This window comes from Rhinoraja longicauda, chromosome 28 (assembly GCF_053455715.1).
Source record: "Rhinoraja longicauda isolate Sanriku21f chromosome 28, sRhiLon1.1, whole genome shotgun sequence".
NCBI classification, from domain to species: Eukaryota; Metazoa; Chordata; class Chondrichthyes; order Rajiformes; family Arhynchobatidae; genus Rhinoraja; species Rhinoraja longicauda.
Genome location: NC_135980.1, coordinates 15,128,965 through 15,147,207, shown reverse-complemented (window position 1 = coordinate 15,147,207; position 18,243 = coordinate 15,128,965). Strand labels below are relative to the sequence as shown.

The 18,243-nt window shown below is 41.1% G+C and overlaps 1 protein-coding gene across 3 annotated transcripts in view; it reads left to right on the top strand.

The window, feature by feature from the left end:
• The first annotated feature begins 604 nt into the window (after window positions 1-604).
• LOC144607098 (E3 SUMO-protein ligase PIAS4-like) overlaps window positions 605-18,243 on the top strand; it is a 54,551-nt gene continuing 36,912 nt past the window's right edge. Inside the window, exons 1-2 of one of the 3 annotated variants that reach the window (XM_078423696.1) lie at window positions 605-668; window positions 8,322-8,839. In XM_078423696.1, coding sequence (XP_078279822.1) covers window positions 8,330-8,839 — 510 coding nt within the window. In that variant the 5' untranslated portion in view covers window positions 605-668; window positions 8,322-8,329. Of the gene's footprint in view, window positions 669-908; window positions 1,313-8,321; window positions 8,840-18,024; window positions 18,171-18,243 lie in introns of those variants that run through there. The other 2 variants (XM_078423695.1, XM_078423697.1) reach the window with 2 other exon arrangements.

The following is an 18,243-nucleotide window of genomic DNA, read 5'->3' as shown; positions in this document are numbered from 1 at the left end:
GGACGGGCACAACGGGGAAAGAGGGGTACTGGGAAAAGGGGAGGTCCTCCTCCCTCCCCCCCTTCCCTCTCCCCTTCCCCCCTCCCCCTTCCCCCCTCCCCTCCCTCCCTCCCCCCTCCCTCCCCCTACCCCCTCCCTCCCCCCTCCCCTCCCCCCTCCCATCCCACAACGGGTAAAGAGGGGTACTGGGAAAACAGGTGGTCCCCCTCCCCCCTCCCTCCCCCCCTCCCGGTTACAATGGAAACCCTACGAGGACGGGCCCAACGGGCCCACTCGGTCTAGTTTTACTATAAAGGCCTAGGCTTCCTCTTCAATTAACAGACGTGTCTCGCGAGTGTCATGTTGATTTACTCTTTCATCAGGCATACATTTTGCCAGTCGCCTGACAGTTGGAGCACTTTCTGTTCCATCTGAGAACCTTTAACCGCATGGTGCTCCCCAGTTGGCGCCATCCCTCCCCCTCACGAAGCCATTGGGGAGAAGGCGCATCATGTTTATCGGACTATGTCAACATCAGCGTGACACGCTGTAGTTGCAGTACTCCTGCCGCTCGGGGGCGCTGCGGCGGCGCCCCCCCCCCCCCCCCGTTACTAGGTGGCGCTGCCGACCACGGATAGACTCCCCGGGCATAGCGGCCGGCCGGCCGGCAACCTGCACATGAAAAAACCGTAAGAGAACGATTTAACATTTAAATCCGCTCCCTGCTCTCGCTCATCCGCAACGTCCCCCAAAAATTAAAGTTCCCTATCCCGCGCTCAGAAGGTTCGGGCGCCTGGGTGTGGGGCCTGCCAGTGTCCTGGCGCCGCTCCTGACAGGAGGTGCAAGTTTCTCAGATCCGACTGCTTTTGCTGCTCCGACAAGTCAGTGTAAATCCTGCTGATGGATCCAGAGGGCCAGCGACATTACCCTGTACCAGGGCTTACAATACGGATCTACTTCCGGCAGCCTGAGCCCTGGCCTCCGGAAAATAACTGAACCAAAGGGCGCCCGCCCCGCTCTCAGCGTCAGAAAACCAAAGAGCACCCGCCCACCCGTTCCACTTCTACCATAATAAAAAGTGTGTCTTTTCCCCATCCTCCTCACATTTTTGACAGTTTTAATTGAAATTATCCTCCTCCTGTCACATCGTGTGAGGGTTTGAAGAGATATATATTGGACTATTAGTGTTTCATTATGATATTGGAGTTTTGGTGTAACTCCCATCGCCTGATACTCAGATGACTAACAATGAGCAGATTTCACAGAACGGATGTGAGGACTAAGTGGAAAGATTTTACCAGGTCCCATCTAGGCGAAGTCGGCGGGAATACGGGTTAGTACTTTACTGAGAAAAAATCAAACTTTTTTCTCGGGTACTATTGACTGTAATGTATTGAGTCTGGTGTGAGCCATTGGATGGCACGTGTGTACTGGGCTTGAAGAGAAGCGGGCAGTCAGGTTAAATGGTCTTGTCTGGCTACCAATGGTTAGTGGACAGTTTGTGCTGACACCTTCAAAAAAGTGACACCTGTAAAATAATTGACCTCAAGTAAAGTATTATTTTCAAGACAAATTCGTGAGTTAATAGTACTAAGTGAAACGTTAAAAGGTTTGAATATTTGCAAATTTGAAAACTACAAATGTATCAGGGCAAGTACTAAAGTCTTGTGCTACTCAGCTTGCTCCAGTGCTCACCACAATATTCAACCTCTCCTTGGCAAAGTCCGTGGTCCCTGCATGCTTCAAAAGATCCATCATTGTACCGGTGCCAAAGAATGCCTCTCCAGCGTGTTTAAATGACTACCGACCGGTGGCCCTCACCTCGGTTGTCATGAAATGCTTGGAGAGGCTAGTCAAGAAGCACATCTGCGCCCTCCTTCCTCGCAACATGGACCCACTACAGTTCGCATACCGTCCGAACAGGTCCACGGATGATGCGGTCTCCCAGGTTCTACACACCGCTCTCTCTCATCTGGACAGCCAGGGGGGCTATGTGAGGATGCTGTTCATTGACTTTAGTTCAGCATTCAACACAATAGTCCCCAGCAGACTGGTTGAGAAGCTGCTGGAACTGGGGCTTAGCACCCCTCTGTGTGCCTGGGTCCTGGACTTTCTCACTGCCAGGCCCCAAGTGGTCAGGATGGGGGAACACACATCTAGCTCCCTCACCCTGAACATAGGATCCCCCCAGGGCTGCGTCCTTAGCCCCCTACTGTACTCCCTGTACACACATGACTGTAGGGCCAGGTTCAGCTCAAACTCCATCATCAAGTTTGCTGATGACACTGTGGTGGCGGGCCGGATCTCCAACAACGATGAGAAGGCCTACCGGGAGGAGGTGGCTGATCTGGCACTCTGGTGTCAGGACAATAGCCTCCTCTTGAATGTCACTAAAACAAAGGAGCTGATTGTGGACTTCAGAAGGGCTAAACATCCAAGGACGTACACGCCACTGGAGATAAATGGGTCTATTGTGGATAGGGTGAGCAGTTTCAAATACTTGGGAGTCCGCATCGCAGAGGATCTGACGTGGGCAACGCACATTGCCGCACTGGTGGGTAAGGCTAAGCAGCGCCTTTACCACCTTAGACAACTGAGGAAATTCAGAGTGTCGCTGAGGATCCTTCATTGCTTCTACTCTGGGGCTGTAGAGAGCATCCTGTCCGGCAACATTACAGTCTGGTTTGGGAACAGCTCTGCCCAGGACAGGATGGCCCTGCAGAGAGTAGTGCGTTCGGCAGAACGCACCATGGGAACTACACTCGTCCCCCTGCAGGACCTATACATCAGGAGGTGCAGATCCAGAGCAAGCAAGATCATGAGGGACCCCTGCCACCCCAGTAACGGACTGTTCCAGATGCTACGGTCAGGCAAACGCCTCCGCTGTCACGCTGTGAAAACGGAGAGGATGAGACGGAGCTTCTTCCCACTTGCCATCAGGACTGTCAACTTTGATAACCCCAGAGACCAAATTTTTGTCGACACTTTTTGTGCTATGTTTAGTAACTTATTAACTTTATTTATATGCTGTAACTGTAATTATTTTTGTGCACAACCCGCAGGCATTGCCACTTTCATTTCACTGCACATCGAGTATGTGTATGTGACAAATAAATTTGACTTGACTTGACTTGACTTGAATAATTTATTAAAAAGTAAAATAAACCTTGCAGATGCTGGACATTAAATTAAAACTAATGAAAATGGTGGAGGTATTCGGCAGATCTGTGGAGAGGCAAACACAGAATTAATGTTTAAGGTTGATGACATTTATCTATTCACATCAAGGCAGTCATAAAAGGTAAATTCCAATTCATTCTCCAGTCTGAAGAAGGGTCTCAACCTGAATCTTCACCCATTCCTTCTCTCCAGAGAAGCTGCCTGTCCCGCTGAGTTACTCCAGCTTTTTGTGTCTATCTCCAGGAATTATGTCTGACCTGTTGATTGACTTTTTAATATTTGGCTTCTATATTCAATTTCAGATTGTTTGATGTTTATACCATCGTGCAACTCAGTTTGATTTGGGGAAAAGGTTTAATTATTTACTTTTTTATGATGAAAACATAATTGTGGTGGGACATAATCATATTCCATTCGTTATACTTTGCAGCAGGGACAATCTGTAGTACCAAGAACTGCAGTTCTTCGAATTCCAAATCAATTACATTTCTCAAGAAGCAGCTGAATTCTGAAATACAATGCATTTCACATATACAGGATTCCCTAAAGCATTTCACACTAAATTAATTATTTCTGCACTGAAATCATTGGTGTCAGTCAGCTCCTGCATTTCAGAATTTTGGCTAACCTGAGATAGCAACTGTGACAATGTAGTACATCAGTCTTGATCAAAGAATAGCACTAAATCGGTGTTGGAAGTTCATGGGTTGAAGATATACCCTAGGACTTGAACACAAAATCTCAGCTGACAGCTGAATGAAATAGCTAAACAGAAAAGAACTGCGTGTCACTGTTGGAAGTACATGGTAATAGTTCTTGTGTTTCAGCTAACTACAGTGAAACAATTAACTACTAATCAATTTTATTCTGATTTGTGGTACCTATCATATCTTTCCCTGTAAATGAGGACATTTAAATATTAATAATATATTCCTTTATTTGTCCCACACCGGGGAAATTTGCAATTAAGTCTATATTGACATCAAGGTGTCAGCCAATGAGTTGAAGTTATGCTTAAGAGTCTATTGTATAAACAAATGTCAAGAGCAGAGAATGGATTCATGTATGGCAGTAATTATCCTATCATCTCCACTCTGTTGCTGTTAAAATTTCCTTGAAATAATTGTGCAATTATTATTTTGAGGGAGAATATGTGTACACACATTACACATTTGATTCTGGTAGTTTTTTTGTTAATTTTAATATTTTGAGCACCTTAACATAAATTGTGGAGCATTTTCTCTTTCTACTTTCAAAGTATATCCAATGGTAACATTATGTAAGAATACACAGATCTCCAATTTAAAAAAAACAGAAGTGCCTTAAGTCAAGTGGTGCCTTTCGAAACTTCTCAAAACATTTCAAACTTTGTTTTCTAATGGTGATATTTGAAAGACGGTTTTGTTGAACCTTGAATTATCCCCAGCCCATTTTCCAATAGTGCTGAGATTTTTAGTAACGTGTCTGAATGGGCAATTATCAGCTCATTATCATCATGAAAGCAGCAGTTATGACAATTCATCCCTCCAAAAATATTGAAGTGTTAATTAACCTGTATACCATCACATTCAGTGATATGATTGTGTGAAACATTTAGCTACCTTAATGCAGTGGTGTGTTACATAAACAGTACTGCAATCTCAAGTGGTGCCTTTCAGAACTTTCCATGGTATGTCTAGCCAATTTGCCATTTATTGACATGTAGTTAATATTGTAAGTAGTAACTGTCACAGCTAATTTGCTCACAGTCTGTCCCTAAATACTAAAATTATGACTAGATAACCTGTTTTAGTGAGCCTAATTAAGAAATAAATGTTAGCAATGATATGAGAGATGATCACCTGCTCTTTAAAATAATCCCATTGAGTCTTTTATTTTCACATTAGGCAGAGTGCGAGTTCAGTTTGATGTCTCATTCCCTCCTAAAGTATTAGCCTAGATTTGTGTTCTCTGGAGCAAGCCTGGGTGGTGTTTTTTTCAGTGGTGGATTAATCTGTGCCTTTCTGTATGATTATCCCATTTTTATCTTTTTTACTCACCCCTTACTACCTTTTGAAGGTAGGCAGGATCTGCAGTTACTTTCCTACATACCTTACTGCCTTTTGATTTGTTCCTCAATGTTGACATGGTTTGTTCTTTTCCATTAACTCTGCTGGTGCATTTGACAATCAAAACTGTTCTCTGGCTGACTATCCCTTATCTCTTGCATTTATTCAGTGGATGTAGTGACTATGGTTTTCACTGAGTATTAGATGGCAACATTTGCCTACATACATCTATCTGAACAAGTAATCATGCTCGGAGTAAAACACACTGATCGTCCTTGATATTTGTGCATTAAAAGGAAGATATATCATTATTGTGCCATTTAAAATCTTAAAATGCCTCAAAACACTTTACAGTACTTCGAAAGTGCAGTCACCTTTACAGTGGAGAAAATGTATCTATTATACCTGCAAGTGGACAGGCTTTTGTGTGCCATCATTACTGAGCTAAATGGAATAGATTAAGGATGGATACTGTAGCTCTAAACTAGGCATTCATGAGAGATTGAGGAATGAGAGGAATGGAAGTACCAAACTATAAAGAAGAGTTCAGTGCAACACAAGGCAAGAGAAAGAGAGAATTGAAGAGTTATAGATAGAAAGTGAAAAGAAAAATAACACACTCGAAGACTTTTGAGAGGAAATTTCAGACAGCATGGTCTAAAGTGGCTGAAAAGTGTTTTGGCAATTGTGATAAGTCTAGAAGAAGTTGCAGACCTAGAATAGATCAAATTATTGAAGAGATTTGAAGAGAAGGACAAGGAGTTTTAATTTAATTAATTGGAAAAATATTCAAAAGAGAAATATGCTTGTGCAAGACCTGCTTGTTTCCCACAATTTTGGAACATGCATTTTCAATAGAGTGTGTGACATAATAACCCAAGAAAATTGATAACAATGTAGCTGGCAATTAATATTTATGTAATGAAAGGGTTGTCATTGGAACAGAGGAGGAAACAAGTAGTCTTGAAATAGAGATAATATAGCTTAGGGATGAAGTGGGATGACTCAATGATGCAGTTTATTTTGTAATGTGAGTAAAAAATTAGATGAAGAAAAATGCTCATGCCTTAGGGAGTATATAGTTTGTGGTAAGTATTGATAACTTATGTAAGTTGTGAAGAAGTTGTGATTTATCAAACATTGTCTCTATTCTAATTACTTTTACTCAAAATTACATACAAGAGTGATAGACTGAATGATTTCGGTATGGGATATCCAGTAACTTGAAAAACTTCCAGGCTCTTCTAGCTCATTGATGTATTTAAAAGGAATTATAATTTCTCCTGATATATTTGATATATGTCTCAACACCCTATTGAGATTGCAGTGAATCTCTTTTTCAACTTTCCTATGGCTCAGACATTCTTTCCATAGCAGTGTATCCAAAATGGATATAATATTCAAATGCGATTAGTTCAAAATTAGCCTACATCAGATTTAGGAGCAGGTTTTGCCATAAAGCCTCTCAAGCCTCAAAGATCATGGCTGATGCGATCTGTGGGTTTACCTCCAATGTCCTGCTCAATCCAAAATATACTTGTTTCCAGTCATGTTCATAAATCTATCTCAGCATTCAATATGTTTGATGACTAATTCTTTCCAATGAGAATTACAAAGAATTAGAGTCATCAAACATATTGAATGCCAAGTTACCTCTCACCGGAAAAAAAATAACCTCAAAGCATTCAACCTGTCAGCCCCTAAGCAAATTCTAAGTTTAAAAAAAAGTAACTTCTCATTCCTCTAAAGTTAAGAGTTAAAGGACCATTATGCGTAACCATTCCATTTCTTCATCCCGGGGATCAATCTACTGAGTTTTTATTGTGTGCCCATTAAGACTAGTATATTGTTCCTTAAACAAACAGACCAGAACTGTATGTGATATTTTGGGTGTGTCCTCACCAAAGCCTTGTAATTATAGCAAGACTTCATTACTCTTGTACTCTCGACCAATTGCAATAAAGGCCAACATTCCATACGCCTTTTTAATTACTTGCTTTACCTGCATGTTAACTTTCTTAGTTTCTTGCCAAAAACACCCAGATCCCTGTAAACATCAACACTAAATTATCTTTGCAACGTTTAAATAAATGTAATTTTGCTTTTGTATTTGACACTAATTTATTGAAGCTAATATTTCATTTATTCTACTACTAGTTTTCCATTTTTTAAATTATTTGGCTGAATCTTAATGCTTTGCATCTGTCATCTCTTTAGTGTACATTCCATGATTCTTACGAAATATTTTCTGCATTAAATTTCAACTTATTTCTACTGTAATTGTCTTCTTACATTTTGACGTTAATTTTATTGTGCAAATTTTGATTTTGTTTTTTATGTACCAGTCCCCAATGTCGATCCCTATGAGATATTTGTTTGTATTTCCTGGTTAAAATTGTAATTTATTCTTGTTCTGTTTTTCAGCCATTAATTAATTTTCTATTAATATCGTCATATTTTGTTTACCCCCAAAGCTTCTAATGGTGCCTTATAAAAACTTTTCAAATGTGTTTTGTGAGTCGATGCATTTATCTTAGTTTGTTAGATAAAGTATGCTACTTATTCTTCCTTGCTAGTTTCTCAAAGATCTGTGTGTTGCTTTTAAAAATATCTTCCATGTGATTATGGGTGAATTACTGGGAGATTAATAATTTTTTATGAAATAAGATCATGCTAATGAACACATTCTCAAAAACTATGGTGTAACCTATGGTACAATGATTCATTTACTTCATCTTGATCATATTAACTCTAGTTACCAGGCTCTAATTTCTATATCAACCTTTATATTATAAAGTTCTGGGTCAACTTTATATGTTGGCAAAATCTTGGCAAAACTTGTTTGTAGTGCAGGAATTGCATACTGTCTATGCTGCAAATATTCCACCTTTGCTGTGCACATCCCTGTCACCTATACTCCCAGTTTAATTATATCTCTGGCACTGTCCTGCATATTATACAGTCCAGGATGTGAATGTTTGCTTCTATTGCTATTTGTATATTTTTGTACTGCTTTATTTGCCCATGGATTTTGAGAGTTTCTGCTGTGCAGGTTATTTTGTAAACTCAATCTTGATTTTGTTCAGAGCTCCTAATATCTCTTTCAATAAACAGTTTTCAGAATGGATGCATCAATGTCTTCAGATCAAGAGATTCCATCTGGTGCAGAAGAACATGTGGAAGTTGAAGTATCTGTTTTCCAGATAGAAAGGGAGGAACCAGAGGATACAATCATACGAATTAGACTGGGTAATCGTCTACGACAACGAAGGCGTCGTCAGCGTCTTCGTGCTGCTAGAAGTGAAGCAGAAAGAGTGGAACCATCACCAAATGAATGTCCATTACAGGTTACTGCAACTGAAACTGAACAACGTGAAACTCATTCAGAGATTTCGCAGTTGAACCAAGGGGGACAGCTCGAAAGCCTTCCTGACAGTAACAATGCTGAGTCTTCCACTGTTGAGGATACAGCTGGTCAACTGGAAGAAAATAGAGAGACTATCGATTTACATGATTTTGAGCGAATTCTGAGGCGTCGAGAGAGTATACGCTTGAGCCAGCGAAGGCGGCGAGATCATCTTCGTAACTTGAGTCGTAATCTTGAATCTTCTGATCCACTTGCAAGATGTCGAGTGAGTGTAAAGTTATGTGAACAATGGAGCAAAAATTTTAAATCTGTAATCATACAGTACTGATTTTAGTTCAGTTTGTGTGAAATATGTAATACAAGTTGCTTGCACATCTTGCAGGTAATTTTGACTTTGGATGATGATTGTACGAAATGTGCAATGGGCAACTGAACTGATGGGCCTTGAACAGTGTTACTCAAAGTCAAATTTATTCTCTTCCATAAATTTGATCGAATTTTTGTTCCACATTTTACTGCAATAATTTTCTCTCTTGAATATTATTATGGGCCTTACCTATGAGTATCATCACGCAAACAGGAAATCCCACTTTCATCTGCCACTGGTCTTACCGTTCTCTCATCAGTTTTTCAATTATTTTCCCAAATTATACCATCAAAGAATGGATTTAAACACATTAAAAATATTAAGAGTTGCATATTGGACAAAAATGATTAAGCCTCGAAACTGGATGTTCACAATTTTTTTAATATATTTATAAAAATAAACTATTGATCCATAAGAAAATGTTAAAATATTAACAGTTTCTACCAAGGCAGTCTTTGAGGCTTGTGCTATAAAATGTTTATAATTCTGGATTCCCAAGAACTTGAACAACTTCTCATTCTCTGGGAGCAAAGAACAACAAATTTGAAAAATGAGACTGTGGCCACTGCACGTGTCCTTAACAGTCTCTTCTAGATGTCTGTATTGTTCGATTTCTCGATGAAACCTGCCCCCAGTTGAAGTTGTTCTCGTAATGAATCGACATCCACAACTGCATCTGCTCCATCTTTGACAAGTCTGAAGAAGGGTCTCGACCCGGAACGTCACCTATTCCTTCTCTCCTGAGATGCTGCCTGACCTGCTGAGTTTCTCCAGCATTTTGTGAATACCATCTTTGACAATGACCGCTTCCAGTATCCAGGTACCCCTGGCCCCGTTGAGGACAGTGGGTCCTGCAGATCTGGCTTCCACACATACAAGGTCCAATACCTTGTTATGACGAAAATCCTCGGGTTCTTCACGGCCAGGTATCTTCCGGTGATATGGATGATCGTTTTCTTTGCCAACATCAATGTCTACACATCCTGTTCAAGGTGGGGTTATAGAGGGTGGGACGCGGGTTCGGCAGTGACCACACGGACACTCGCAGTAGGGTGAACTCGCATGATATATTTTATTTACAGAGGTAAGAAAGTCCAGGTCTACATGGGGGCGCTGTCCCTCACCTGTCAGAGTGCATGTGTGATGAAGCTGCCAATCTTGGGTTTGTCCCAGCAGCTTAGTCCCGGTCTTTGAATGAGGAGGTGTATCGATCTAAGGCTTCTTCTTATTGCTGTCATTACTATTACAAACACTGGCCTTGCAGTCACCTTACTTCTCTGAGCTTTCATTAGTGGCTGCAGCAGATGGCAGATTTCAATAAGAAAATGCAGACGCAGTTGTGGATGTCTCGGTTCATTTCGAGAACAACTTCTACTGGGGGCGATCATATACAGACATCTAGAAGAGACTGTTACATTTCAATGATTCTTGTTAATCAATGATTATAGAGTGGAAAATTGCTCCCCAAACATTGTACATTGTACATAGATGTAATTTCCTTTTAACAGCCGCTCTCTCTATTTCTCACCCTCTGTCTTACTTTATGTAGCCTTGGCTAATCTTCTGTCATGCTGTATTTTAGTGTCTCCAAATGCATCCTTGACTGAAAGCACCTGATTAGTGGAGAATCTTGAGGACTCATCACAATATTCCCCTTTTAATTGGTAATCATGGAAAGCACAGACATAGAATTGTAAATCAATCAACAGCAAACCTATAAAAATGATTGATTATTTTTAAATGGCGATATTGAGATTTTGTTCTTGATGCTGAACTTTTTAGTTGTGTGAGGTTGAGAGGGTGTTGACTGAAATGTTGAACTGCAAAAGGTTAGCTTTGGCTTTAAGTCAGCATTGAACGCTTCACTGTTAGCTATAGGGCATCCAATGTGATTTATAGCTTTGGTTTATCTTAAAGAAGGAAAATGTGTAATCTGCATCACTCTACTGCAATGTTCTGTTAGCCTATTTAAACCCTGAATCTTCTGAATTGGGTAACTAAAAGCCTATATCAATATCACGTTTCAAAACAATGAAGTCCTATTCAACCTACAGTTGAAATATGATTGGGGTAAGTAGCTTCCTGTGGTACATATGTATCCGCGCGTCCGCGCATAGCTCAGGAACAATTAGTTAATCAGTTACTGAGTCCATCTGTGTCACCAGATGTGGTTGCAAAACAACTTCGTCCCAAGGCACCATTAGCAATGTGACCACAATGCCTGGGTAATACTAGATTTAAAATAATCACTATTTATTATTTTTTCTTGTAACTACGTGGTCAGTATAAAATAGCATTCTTGCATCCTTCCTTTTCCTCAGATGTTTGAAGTCTTTGACACTACATGGGACTGATTTTTTTATTCCTACCCAAATGAACAACAGATTCAGATCCCGTTCAAAAACATGAACTCTTCTGGTTGTAAATCTGCATACTAAAACTTGTTTGTTCGCTTGTCCCTGAACTACAGCCAAAACGGTACACGATAGCGCGACAAGTTTAGGCCCACCTTACTCACCGTCGTCTCGTGGTCCTAAGGAAGTGGTTTCATTGAAATTGGTGTAATATTTTAAAACTTATTCACATTTTACAGTTTAAAAAACCGCGCATGCACAGTTGGGGCTCCGTTGATCTGGTACTAATGTAAGATGGCCGCCGCATCCGCGCATGAGCAGAACATACGTGTCCGCGCCTGCGCAGTTGGGGCCCGTTGAGCAGGGCTCGGCTGCCTATCTATCTCTTGGGGGCGGGAGAGCCAGGCCTGGTGCCGGGGGAAGCAGCCGGAGCCTAGGCCTGGACGTGACTGGGTAACCACGAGCCTGAGGTGGGCCAAGAGGAAAGGCGGCAGCAGCGGCGGTGAGGGCGGGCGTTGGTGGAGGCCTGGGCCTGGCGCTGGGCCTGCCCTCTGCTCCCCGTCTCCCTTCCTCTCCCCGGCCGGCTCGGTGCCTTATCCACGCTGCCCAGAGTCCAGCGGCTCAGCAACAGTGGGAGAGCCGCTGCCGTCTGTCACTGAACATCCCCGCACCGGGACAGGACAGGACTCTCTCTCTCTCTCTCTCTCTCTCCCCCCCCCCAACCCCACTCCACCAACGGCCACCTGGGCCGGGAGGTGGGTAGGAAGGGGGGAGAGGTGGAAGGAGGGAGGGGGGTAGAAAAGAGGGGAGGGAAGGGGGAGGAGGGGAAGGAAGAGGGAAGAGGGAGTGGGAGGGAGGGGGATAGAGGGAGAGGGGGGAGAAGAGGGTGCTGCACCAATGGAGTGGCAACCCTAGGGGGAGGGAGGGGATGGAAGAGGGGGAGGTGGTGGAGGGAGGCGGTGAAGAAGGAGAGGGGAGGGACGGGGAGAGTGGGGGAGGAGAGGGTGCTGCACCAATGTAGGAGAGGCAACACCATAGGGAGAGAGGGATTGAGGGAGGGGGGAGGGAGCGAGGGGGGAGGGGAGGGCAGGAGGGTGGGGGAGGAAGGACGGGAGGGTGGGGGAGTAGGGAGGGGGGAGTGGGTGGAGTGGGGATAGAGAGGGTGCTGAACCAATGCAGGAGTGGTTTGGGCCCAACGGATCCACTTGGTCTAGTATGATTTAAATGTCATACCAACAAAATAAATAATAGAATGTATGTAATTGAAAAACAAATGCTATAAAAACTCATGACCAAGAGAATCAAATGGATAAAAGGGCTGTTTCAATCCCCCTGTACACATGCTGGATTACACATTCTCCTGACCTAAATAAAGTGTTAAATCAGTACTGCATAGATATCCTTCCTGTCTATCCCTGCATGGTTAATGGTTTTTCAGTGCTCCGGCTACATTGAATCCTTGAGGAACTGTTTCACTATATTTTCCTTTGAATAAGCCATTTAACACAAAGTTTTAGGTCAAAACTGTATCTGTCAAGCATCCTTGTGACCCCAAATTGATTAATGTGCACAAGATTATCATCTGTTGATTTAAGCTCCAAGGTCAGTAGGTATGCTATATTATTTTTGGGGAGGCAGGTTGCTGAACTCTTAAACCAGGGAAATGGATTTCTGTGACAAAAATCTATCACTAATAGCATTGTGGTATGCAATTTTCTTTTTAAATTCATTTTTTGGGGATCAAAACATAACTAACAAGGCAAGCATTTATTGCCCATCTCTAAATGCCCCTGGAAGTTGGTAAGCCCCACCTTGAACTGCCACAATTCCTTCTGGTGAAGTTGCTCTTTTATGTTGTTGGATAAGAAATTCCTATATTTGGAGCTAGCGACAATGAAGTAACCGATTATGTTTCCAAGTCAGGATAGTGTGCAATGTGGGGTTTGTTGCCGTGCACCTGAATCCTTGGTCCTTTTGCATGGACTTGCATCCAAATGTAAGTCCCTTCAAGTCAGGTAGATGCAATTGGAGAAACCCAGGTGAGTGAGTATTTTTTTAATTATACCACTAGGATATAATGACAACCACTATTAACTGATGGAGGAAGGAACATTTAGGATGGCGGATGGGATATCAATAAGTGGACTGCTTTGTCCTGAATAGTTTTGAGCTGCCTGAGTGTTGGAGCTGCACACATCCATCAGTGAAGAGTATTCTGTCACACTCCTGACTTGTGCTTTGTTGATGAAAAGGTGTTAGAATGTCAGGAGGTGGGTCACGCAGCAGGATGTTCAACTTCTGTGATCTTCTGAGCCAGTGTTTCTGTAGATAAGATGAATTCCATGTCAATAGTGAACATATAGGGTATTGATGGTGAGAGATCTGATAATTTAAAGATATGCCAAGGGTGGTTCTCTTGTTGGAGACCGTCATTATGTAAAACTGATGTTGCAAAATTGTTATTTGCCAGTTACCAGCTCATTAACACAGTGGAGTGAAAGATGAACTCAAAGTGTAGCCAAAAGAACTCTAGCTATTTTGGCTACGTCTTAAAAGGAAGAACTTCTGTCAACTATGGAAGTTGAGTTCCTGGTAATGGGAATTATTAATATAAATCCATACAAGGGTAAGTCCAACACTTGCAGGGATTTACTGTTTGGTTGATTGAGAGGTAATAATATTTAGTCATAGTATGGAGATTGCATAGCTTTGAGATGATCCTGAAGCTGCTTTCAGGGGGCATGTCAGCTAAGACTGACACGTAACTGGTTGTTTCCAAGTGTGAATATCTGCAAAACCATAACTTGGGGTCTTAAAAGGCACAGCTTTGATATGTGCAATGACGTATGTTCCCAAAGCTCACCTTTGAAATGAAGAGATAGCACTGATCCCTCAGAGAATCCTTTGGTTTGAAATCTTATGTAATTTGTCCAGATAAACTACACTACTGCCTTACATAAAAATTATCAATTGAATGAGTGGCCAATGAGGCAAGAGATGTGACTCGTGTGCCACAGCTTAATCCAAGACAACTGCTACCTGGGAGTCAGAGACTTGCACTAATGTCTTGTTTTTTTTGCAGTCTTTTTTAACTGTCTTGCAGACCTTGTTTAATTTTTGTTTTTGTATGTTATCTAAACCTATGTGGCTGTGATGCTGCTGCTAGCAAAATTTCCAGTGTACCTGTACCTCACCATACTTGTGCACATGGCAATATACTCATCTTTCCCAGTGAAGCAGAGACGCTAACATTGTAGGCTGACGTTGTAGCTGCTGTGTCTATCGTAATTTACTGTCAATTTTTTCCATCTGTGAACAATGTAGACGAGTTTTGGTTGATAGTTACCTGCCAGAGGCCTGTTTACGTGGTGCTATTGTTCTTTCAAATTCTAATGTATGCAAATGGTGCACTAAATAATGTTTGCGTCCAGATGTTAATGGGCATTTCAGTAGTGGTACCTTGCTGCAAGGTTGAAGCCGTAATGGCTTAGCCAATACTGAAAGCATTTGCATGTTTTTATGGTTGAAAGTAAGTTACCGGAGATCAAAGGATGAGTTTGAGGAGGTGAAGGAGGACTAGCAGATGTAGATCAACGCCTGGAGAATTGGGTCAGGATGGCTAGCCAGGTAAGTGGCCAGAGGATTAGAAGAGATCCTTAAAAAGAATTGGAACCAGGAGAGGGGGGCTGGGAAGGTGATATTGAAGGTATGAGTGCTGTGGGTACAATTTTAGCAGGTTGTACAAATGAAACACTATTAGTGTTATGTACAAATAATGATTTTGTTCACTAGTCTCAGTAATTTAAAATAATTAAGTGGGTGGTGTTGAATGCTGAACACAATTCTGCATCAATCTGACTATATTGTCTAGTAAACTTGTAAATTGTGAATACTGCAATTGCTGTAATTATAGTAACAGCCTTCAGGTTTTACAGTATAAATACTGGATAATTCAAACTGTTTTATTGTCAATAACTTTGCTTAAAATATTTTTTTTAAAGCAAATTATTTTAAAAAGTGGTTCATTTCTCATTGATTTAACTTTTCTTTATACTGATGGCACAGAATTGATTGATTTTAGAAGTTGGTGCTAAATTGTTTTTCAGTACCTTCAGATTTCCTTGGTTTGCATTTGCACATCATTTAAATTTTGATTTGACTTTTTTTCTTTTAGTCATCAAGTGTAGTGATAAAACATTAACAATATAATATTGCGCTCTCTTGCTCTCAACAACTGTGCTGAACTACAGCTTCACACTCTCTTTGATATTGGTTTATTATTGTCACGTGATTTCAGATTTTCTTACATGCCATGACAATGAATACATCAGGTAGTGCAAAAAAGAAAATAAACAAGGGTGCAGAATATATTGTACAGAGATAATACAAACCAAAAAATTGCAAGGGTCATAATGACGGAGTTTGGAAGATCAAGAATTCATCCTTGGCATTTAAAAGGCCTAAGTCTGATAAGGACAGAGAAAGTGGCTGTTCTTGAATCTGGTGGTAGGTGCTTTCAAGCTTTTGTATCATCTGCCTGGAAGGAGAGGGTAGAAGAGAAAATGACTGGGGTGAGTGGTTTTATAGATGGAGTTGATGGGGTGGAGTCTGGTTTGACGTATTGGTAATATCTATAAATGAAAGATTTGCTAGGCTAACAAACTAACAACAGCTAACAAAAAAGACTGGCTAGGCTGTGGTTGGAGAAATTACAAAATTGAGTACAACAAGTCTTTAACAAAATTCTGTATACCAAGCCCTTGATATCTATGAGGAATATCTACGATATCTATGAGGGATAGGGACAGGGATTTCCTGCAGATAGCAAAAAAATGTGGATACCACTGTGGCACTCTCTCCTGTACCCAATACACTCCTAAATGAAAAGAAATACACCTTACAAGGTTCTAATAGCATTAATATGCATGAATAAAATGACAAGATTTAAATACATAAAAACAAATGATATTAGTGAAAATTCCTTCTATTGAAACTGAGAAACTAATAGATTTTGAACTCACGACATGCTATTCTGTAAATAAAAATAACTCTATTAGAACAGTGCACAGCAAGGAGCCATTTAGCAAATGTAGTCTGGAAATTGATCACCATATTTATATGGAAAATGATTGGTTCCTCAATGTGTACATGTACACAAGTATATTTATTGAAAAAAAACTTTATACAAGGACTCGAGGGCTGATCTCATAACAAATTAGTGCATAACAAACGCTGTACTGTAGGAGAAGGTTATAGTGGATGTAAAAAGATTACCTAATTGAATGCACTGCTCCTTTTGATAACAAAAAAATTGGACATTTTATAGGGCTCATCAAGAATTGTATCCACTTTTAATGTTAAAATTGTGTAATAGCATAGACACTTTAAGATAAAGCCACGTATGCCATAACAAGAAACAAGTTTTTCTGCAATCCAACAGTTGGTGAATTAACTGCATTGTACAAAATGAATTTATTTATCTTGTGAGTCATGGAGAAACCAAATTATTATGGTACAAATACTGTAATTAATGGCTCATCTGGTATGTACACTTAGTCATAGAGCATGGAAACAGGCCGTTAACCTTTGGATTTTGATAGATACAAACTTATTTGTGTGCAGATACAGTAGTTTAAATCCCATTTTTAAATCAATTAACATTCACATAATGAAAATCACTTATTTTCAGTAAAATAGGAAATTTAAGGACAATTTGGGAAAACACACAACTTAAAAGTAATGTTATATTCCACCGAATATTTAAAAAATAAAATATTGGCCCAATGTAGAGAAGATTAAAATCGTGAGTACAGGCAAGAAAGTAGAGATGGTAGGTGGAGTTGATGTAAGACATTATTATTATAATGCTACTGCGATGGGAAGATTAAACACAGCATAATTTTATACTGAAATGAATAGTTAAAATAGTTAATTCAAAGCAATCTTTAGCTTAGTCAAAATTAAATATCAATTTCAGATTAAGTGTGATTAGATTCTGGGTTAATGAAATCAGATTGACAAATTAAATCCTCTTTCAAAGTCATACATTCTACCATAGTTTTATCTTCTGATTTTAGGTGAATTTGTGGTTAAGTTCTGAGGGATCTAATATCATTAGGTGGAAGTTCAAGTTTACATTGAGAACCGACGTACCAGAAATACCAGTAAAGGACGACCATGCAGTCTGAAGAAGGGTCTTGACCAAAAACAGAATAAAATTCTTACTTGCAGCAGCACAACAGGTTTGTAAAACTTAATAAACAAACAAAAAACTATGATGTTAAAAAAAACAATATTGTGCAAAAACAAAAAAAACTGCAACCCAGGCAGTTTGTAGTTCAGTTTAATTTAAGTTCACAGTGAATTGGCATTCATAGCCTGATCAATATTGGGAAGAAGCTGTTCGTGAACGTGGACGTTACCATTTTCAGACTCCTATACCTTCTTCCCAATGCAATGACAGAAATGAAAAAAGCGTGGTGTGGGTCCACGATGACATTGGCGGCCTTTTTTTGAGAGAGCGCCTTTAATAGATCCCTTCGGGGGTTGGATGTTGCCTGACCCGCTGGGTTTCTCCAGCACTGTCTATTTAAAAAAAATATAAACCAGCATCTGTAGTTTCTTGTGTCACCACAGGGTCCTTGCCCGACGGGAGCACCGAAACCGGGCGCGCAGTCTCAAGCCCATCTCGCGCCGCCGGGCCAGCGGTTCTCCTTTAAACCGCCGCGATTCGTTGGCAGCCGCTGCACGAGCCGCCGCTGCCACCTGATTGGCTCCGCGGCCGGCGGGGAATGAGTCTGCGCGGGGCTCACTGGGGGAGCAGGTTCTCAGGGAAGAGACGGGAACCAAAAATGGCGGAACAAAGCGCGGCCAAGGTAACAGGGGGGGGGCACGGGTCAGCGTACTCACGCAGTTGTCGGTGTCGGAGCAGAGCCAGCGGTCACATCT